Source organism: Tachysurus fulvidraco, chromosome 13 (assembly GCF_022655615.1).
Source record: "Tachysurus fulvidraco isolate hzauxx_2018 chromosome 13, HZAU_PFXX_2.0, whole genome shotgun sequence".
NCBI classification, from domain to species: Eukaryota; Metazoa; Chordata; class Actinopteri; order Siluriformes; family Bagridae; genus Tachysurus; species Tachysurus fulvidraco.
This window is the reverse complement of record NC_062530.1, coordinates 25,637,902-25,645,401: the sequence shown is the minus strand read 5'-3', so window position 1 is coordinate 25,645,401 and position 7,500 is coordinate 25,637,902. Positions and strand designations below refer to the sequence as shown.

The following is a 7,500-nucleotide window of genomic DNA, read 5'->3' as shown; positions in this document are numbered from 1 at the left end:
TGTTATGGTGTTTGTTATTTAGTGTGTGTTGGTGAGTTGGTGTGTTTTGGTGTGTGTGTTGCTATGTTGAGGTGTGTTTCGGTGTGTGTGTTGCTATGTTGAGGTGTGTTTCGGTGTGTGTGTTGCTATGTTGAGGTGTGTTTTGGTGTGTGTGTTGCTATGTTGAGGTGTGTTTCGGTGTGTGTGTTGCTATGTTGAGGTGTGTTTCGGTGTGTGTGTTGCTATGTTGAGGTGTGTTTTGGAGTGTGTGTTGCTATGTTGAGGTGTGTTTCGGTGTGTGTTGGTATGTTTTGGTGTGTGTTGTTGGTGTGTGTTGCTATGTTGAGGTGTGTGTGTTGGTGTGTGTGTTGCTATGTTGAGGTGTGTTTTGGAGTGTGTTGGTATGTTTTGGTGTGTGTTGTTGGTGTGTGTGTTGCTATGTTGAGGTGTGTGTGTTGGTGTGTGTGTTGCTATGTTGAGGTGTGTGTGTTGGTGTGTGTGTTGCTATGTTGAGGTGTGTTTTGGAGTGTGTGTTGCTATGTTGAGGTGTGTTTTGGAGTGTGTGTTGCTATGTTGAGGTGTGTTTCGGTGTGTGTTGGTATGTTTTGGTGTGTGTTGTTGGTGTGTGTGTTGCTATGTTGAGGTGTGTGTGTTGGTGTGTGTGTGTGTTGCTATGTTGAGGTGTGTTTTGGAGTGTGTGTTGCTATGTTGAGGTGTGTTTTGGAGTGTGTGTTGCTATGTTGAGGTGTGTTTCGGTGTGTGTTGGTATGTTTTGGTGTGTGTTGTTGGTGTGTGTGTTGCTATGTTGAGGTGTGTGTGTTGGTGTGTGTGTTGCTATGTTGAGGTGTGTTTTGGTGTGTGTGTTGCTATGTTGAGGTGTGTTTTGGTGTGTGTTGGTATGTTTTGGTGTGTGTTGTTGGTGTGTGTGTTGCTATGTTGAGGTGTGTGTGTTGGTGTGTGTGTTGGTATGTTGAGGTGTGTGTGTTGGTGTGTGTGTTGCTATGTTGAGGTGTGTGTGTGTTGGTATGTTGAGGTGTGTTTCGGTGTGTGTTGGTATGTTTTGGTGTGTGTTTCAGTGTGTGTGTTGCTATGTTGAGGTGTGTGTGTTGGTATTCTTAGCTGTGTTTTGTTGTGTGTGTGTTGGGGTGTTGATCGTCTTCATCACGCATTAGGAAAAACGAAAGAGGAAAAGACAAAAAAGGACTTGTCATTGGTACTGGTGTTGGATTGAGAGCCTCTCTGCTGGCACACACACACACACACACACACACACACACACACACACACACACACACACACACACACACACACACACACACACACACACACACAAACACACCTGCCAGTGTTATAGCCTCATTTTTCCTGCCAGTTTTTTTCCCCGAATCTCCAGCATAAAACACTGTCACTTTGCGTACCGAGATTCCTGACATCCATCTCGCCTGAGGAGTTGTTTTGTGTGTGTGTGCGTGCGTGTGTGTGTGTGTGTGTGTGTGTGTGTGTGTGTGTGTGTGTGTGTGTGTGTGTGTGTGTACGGAGATGATCTGGATGACAGGGGTGAGAGCCCTTTCCCAAAACTCAACCCTTAGGTTTTGCTCTTTGTGCCTGTTGGATATAAGGACGAGGACACCGAGGCTGGTGGAGGACATGAAGCTCTGGTGGTCTTCAGGACAGCGAGATGAGTAAACAACAATGGAATCTGGTTCACACGTCGTGTTCCGACTTTTCTTTAACCTAAAGTTAAAACCTGAAGGTGTTCCAGCTGATTTGTTCCTCTGGTGCTTTAAAAGCAACAGCTGTCCTAAGACTTGGATGTTTGGACAGTATAATTTCCTGAAGTGAGCAGATGGAGACCAGGCTGGAGGTCCCTCAGGTCATCACAGCATCAAGCATCACAGCTGAGACACTTCCTGTTTTATTCCTGAGACAATAAAGTCTGACTCGAGTGTGAGAAGAGCATCCAGACGGTGCTCTTATCATTTCAATGCTAACGGCTCACACGAAGACGTGGACAGTGGACGCTACGCGTAAAAACAGATAGACAAACATCTGTAATCACTGATATAGTGAAGTCTTCTGTAAGGAGACGACGGAAGGAGTCTCCGGTGTCGGAGAGAGAAACATGAGGCTGGTAAGAGAACGATCGTCTACAGCCGCTAAAGCGTTAGAAGTATTAGGAACTGACTTGACTTTGCACTACAATAATTATAAACAAATTAAAAAGTATAACATTCTTTAATAATGAAAACGGATGGAGTTGTGGGGTAAATTAATCAACGTTAATTATAGCATTATAACATGAAACATTACCTCATCAGAAATCTGTCCTCCAAACGTCACCCAGGTTCCTACAGGAGAAAGAAAAACAATCGTTAATACTGTAAAGAACTTGAGAAACATTATCACAACATAGTTATATTCCACTGGAGGAACCCTGGACCTACAGAACCCTGCAACCTCCAGAAGTATCCTGAGGAACCCATAAGGAACCCATAAGGAACCTATAAGGAACCCATGAGGAACCTATAAGGAACCCATGAGGAACCCATGAGGAACCCATGAGGAACATAAAGTGTGTAGGTTTCCTAAAGTTTCTAGTACCTAGTATGATTTCCAAATTAATGGACTAATGGATGTATAAGCTTCTGCAGCAGGAAAGAGAGGAGAGATGCATGCTGGGAAAGTCTTCCTTGTTTTCATTGTCCTCACAGTCATACAGCCAATGATTGCACCATACTTTCTTATCTCATTTGAAAGAGACATTAGTAGCACTTTGACTTATTTCTAGATTTCAAGATTCATTTTTTTCTGGCCCTGAAATTTTTCTTCACCTTAGTTCAGGCCGCTCAGCTCTAACCCTTTTCCTTACGAGTTGCAGTTTTAAAGCAAAGCAATAATAATAATAATATAAAAAAAAAACATCCTTGCATTCAGGCATCACCCCAGGAAGGAAGTGAAGGATGCTAAAATGACATATTGCCACTTTAATATGTCAAATACTGTATACCTAACATTGACAATCTTTCTGTTCTGTCCTTCTAGATGTACAGATGTTATTTTTATATTGTTTACATCTCATTTATGTTATTACACATGCAGAGGATCAATGTATTACTGTAATACTCCAGCATGTGGAGGTCAAGAGGAGTCGTTCAGATGGAACGCATGGTGATTATTACCATAATCTCCTCTGTGACACAGTAACGGCTGCTTTAAAGGGTTTATCATCACATTACTGTACATCAAGTCAGCAAATACAAGCAGCTACATTCTTCTCCATATGGAAGTGATGAAACAGACGACATCGCTAACTATTACAAGCCACAATTGTAAAAAAAATCAGAATGTTGCAAACAATTTTCCATCCTTTCATTCTATTCTTACCATTTACCCATCTGTCTGTCTGTCTGTCTATCTATCTATCTATCTATCTATCTATCTATCTATCTATCTATCTATCTATCTATCTATCTATCTATCTATCTATCCATCCATCCATAAATCCATTCTTTCATTCTTTCCATCCATCCATCCATCCATTATTTTCATCCATCCATCCATCCATCCATCCATCCATCCATCCATCCATCCATCCATCCATCCTTTCATTATTTTCACCCATCCATCCATCCATCCATCCATCCATCCATCCATCCATCCATCCATCCATCCATCCATCCATCAATCCAACTAACAATCATTTCATTCTTCCATCCATCCATCCATCCATCCATCCATCCATCCATCCATCCATCCATCCATCCTTCCTTTCATTATTTTAATCCATCCATCCATCCATCCATCCATCCTTTATTCTTTCCAAGCCACCCGAGCACCCACCAACCCATCCATCTTTTCATTCCATCTATCCTTGATACCATCCATCCATCCATCCATCCATCCATCCATCCATCCTTTAATTCCATCCATCCATCTATCCTTCTTTTTATCCATGTGGAACTTGGAGTCTCTCCCAGGGGACTCTGGGCACGAGGCAGGCAATACCCGGGATGGGGTGCCAACTCATCACAGATCACACACACACACACACACACACACACACACACACACACACACACACACACACACACACACACACACACACACACACACACACACACACACACACACAGAATGAGCTGGGAATCAAACCCCCATCTATCACAGAGCACACAGACAATTCCAGAGAATGTAAATATTTCAGCTCCTGTCCTTGTCGAGGTTCAGAACAAAACGCTTATTATTATTGTACGTCTCAGACACATTAGTGCACGAGCAGAAGATCCATCATTTCATGTGTTCTTCATGAAGGTTTAATACTGAAACATTTGCTGTACAAATAATTGGACCCCAGCAAGAATCATGAACAAAACGATCCAACTTGTTAATTAGAAATATCCTCAGGCGTTAATTAAATTTAATGAGCCAATGATTTTTCATTTTCCAGCCAGAAAACTGGTGACAAAGTGCCGAAGGTGTGAGGAAACGAGGTGCCTCGTTATGTTATCGATCAGCTTCTGACCGACCAACCGGAGTGTAGAATTCGGTGTCATGACACGGTCACTTCCTGCTTTGCCTCGGTGTCGCTACATCGCTTTATACACCTTTATATGCCACACAATTCGCAGCTCGGAATGAATTTAAAAAAACGTACTTCTCATGCGTCATTCCTTCTCACTTCCCTTACTTCCTGTGATAACCTGAAGAAAGATCAGTGTGTCTTTTCTCCTCCCACTCTTCACACCCTTCCTCTCTTATTTCTTTACTCAGGCCACAGACGAATGCTGGAAAATCTGCTGATCGTTCAGCAGCTCCGACGGACAAAGCATTGATTTTTTCCTTCTGCGTACTTGTGCTCATTTCCCATACAATTACTGCGACTGAACCCAGGCCAGAAACATCGATCCTTTCTGTAGCAACAACGCTAATCATTAACATTAACCTTAAAGAGGAGGCTGAATCGCTATAATTCATATTTAATAAAATCGCTTCATATCTATTATGAAAATTCTTGATTTTTTAATGATGGTTGTTTAAGCGTCAGCTAAAGTGTTAAAGCTAAAAGTTTGTTTTCCTGTAAAAAAAAAAAGTCTAATTTATTAAATTATTTTACATTACAACATTTATTACATGATGATGTATCCTTTATTAAGCTTCATAAACAGTCTGACTGCTTTAACGTGTGGCACGCAGGCGGCTCTCTCTCACACGATTACGAGCCTAATCGGAGTGAATGTAAAAAATTAAAGGGTCTGTATTGGAAAAATGTAAATGTTGTAGTGAGAATAGTTCTTTTAACAATAGACATTGTCTCAAAGCGGCTTTACTATAACAGAAATATAGTACAATAAGTTAATTCATTCATTCATTCATTCATTCATTTTCTACCGCTTATCCGAACGTCTCGGGTCAGAGAATTTTATTCTTCACTGTGTTATTCTCTAGCAGTGCATCTGGTAATACTGAAGTCTGATATGTGCATCATATGAACATCAAGAAGCTAGAATTTAAGCGAAACTGAGTGAAACAAATCACTTGGGCTGCTTATGTAATGGTAAGGGTTTAAGCATTATTTAAATTGAGTGGGGGGGGGCACGGTGGCTTAGTGGTTAGCACGTTTACCTCACACCTTTGGGGTCGGGGGTTCGATTCCCGCCTTCGCCTTGTGTGTGTGGAGTTTGCATGTTCTCCCCGTGCCTCGGGGGTTTCCTCCGGGTACTCCGGTTTCCTCCCTCGTTTCAAAGACATGCATGGTAGGTTGATTGGCATCTCTGGAAAAATTGTCCGTAGTGTGTGAGTGTGTGAGTGAATGAGAGTGTGTGTGTGTCCTGTGATGGGTTGGCACTCCATCCAGGGTGTATCCTGCCTCGATGCCCGATGACGCCTGAGATAGGCACAGGCTCCCCGTGACCCGAGAAGTTCAGATAAGCAGTAGAAAATGAATGAGTGAGTGAGTGAGTGAGTGAGTAAGTGAGAGAGAGAGAGAGATATGGTGAACGACAGATTACAGAGAGATGAGACAGTAATAGAGAAGTTGAAAGAGACTGTAGAATACTCTGGCTGAACTCCACGCTTATTTTTTCCATCTTCCGCTGCTTGTCATCCGTATCGATCGGACATGTAACAGAGATGAGGAGTGTCGGTTTGGTTGAAACCCGAACACTGACTGTCTCCATCTGTCCTGTGGAGTATAAACCACACGGCACGGCAAAGAGGAAAGATCTCAGGAGAGTGGGAGTGCTTTCACACACACACACACACACACACACACACACACGGTGATTAGTCAGTTTAGTATGTTGAGATCATGACGATCATGATCTCAGGTCTGAGAGAGTCTGATCTCTCGGTTCGCTTTGCTTTGACTCGCTGCAGGAGCTGAATCGTACGTGTCGTGTGTTTTGGATAGCTCTTTAAACTGAGCTGCAATTTACAGAGCTAGAATTACAAAAGCCGAAATGTTAGCTTGGTCCGATTAGCTACCATAAGATCGAATCGAATGTCCAATCACCGTACTAGAAACTTTATTAAGTGACTCGTTTTCCCTCAGGTTTTACAAACTAATACATAAAACTAAAACAAACTATATAGCCAAGGGTTTGTAAGATTAGTCGTTGCCCTGGAGACAAAAAATCATGGTCTGTCTCTAATAATGACCTCAGAGAGCTCCTTATGTAGCTTAAACAATGTCTAACAAAGGTCTGACCTTCTACAGAATAACTTCATTATTTATGATTTTATCGGTTATGGTTTTATTGGTTTATTGTTTTATTGGGGTCATAAAACTGTCAAAAAATAGGGTAAGGAAAGCTACCCTTTATGGGGCTTTTTACACCTGGTCACTTCATGCATTTTGTGTAATCAGATAGCAACCCGATGGTAAAAAGACCAGGTCTAAATGCCCTCCGAAACGTTTTGGAGACGGATATAAATCAGATCGCTCAAACCCCTTCAGGAGGTGAAGGTCTGGGACGCATTACAGATGAAACTGGACAGGTGTAAATGAACGTGGTTGTTCAAGCCACATACAGTACGTCAGCGCTATACTCCTCCCAAACGGAAGCACGTCACTCGCAGGTGACTCACGAGTCGTGCATCGCGCCAGAAACAAATAACATGGACGACACGCAGGGACGGTTTTTTGTAGCATAACATATTTTGTAGTCTTCTTTTTGATTGCGTTCTGAAAACCGCATACACCAAAGTGTGTTCCATTTCAATTACCCCGGAAATGAGGTCAAATATATTTGCATTTGAATCGATATCCGATTCGCCGAGACGCGTTTATGTGGCCTGATGTAAATGGAACAGTTTTAACAAATCAGACAGCTATCGGATCAGAGACACCACACGAAGTGACCGGGTGTAAAAAGGCACGTTTCTTCTCTCTCTTCAGCTTTTAGTCATTTTCTCCCCTGATAAAGAAACTCATAAGTCCTCCTCAAGACTTTTAGACCTTCTGAGTTCTTTTAAGGGTTAAGATGCTTTATGAATGAGGATCTTCTCTCTAATGTTAAGGGG

At 42.3% G+C, this 7,500-nt stretch overlaps 1 protein-coding gene across 4 annotated transcripts in view; it reads right to left on the bottom strand.

Annotated features, from left to right (window-relative positions):
• The window catches only part of kcnab1a (potassium voltage-gated channel subfamily A regulatory beta subunit 1a), a 127,404-nt gene that overhangs the window by 38,198 nt on the left and 81,706 nt on the right, over window positions 1-7,500 (bottom strand). For all 4 annotated transcript variants that reach the window (XR_007144747.1, XM_047822708.1, XM_047822709.1 and 1 more), the window contains one exon: window positions 2,290-2,327. Coding sequence is in view for 2 of the 4 variants with exons in the window: in XM_047822708.1 (XP_047678664.1) it covers window positions 2,290-2,327 (38 nt within the window). In the remaining 2 variants the exon portion in view is untranslated. The remainder of the gene's footprint in view (window positions 1-2,289; window positions 2,328-7,500) is intronic.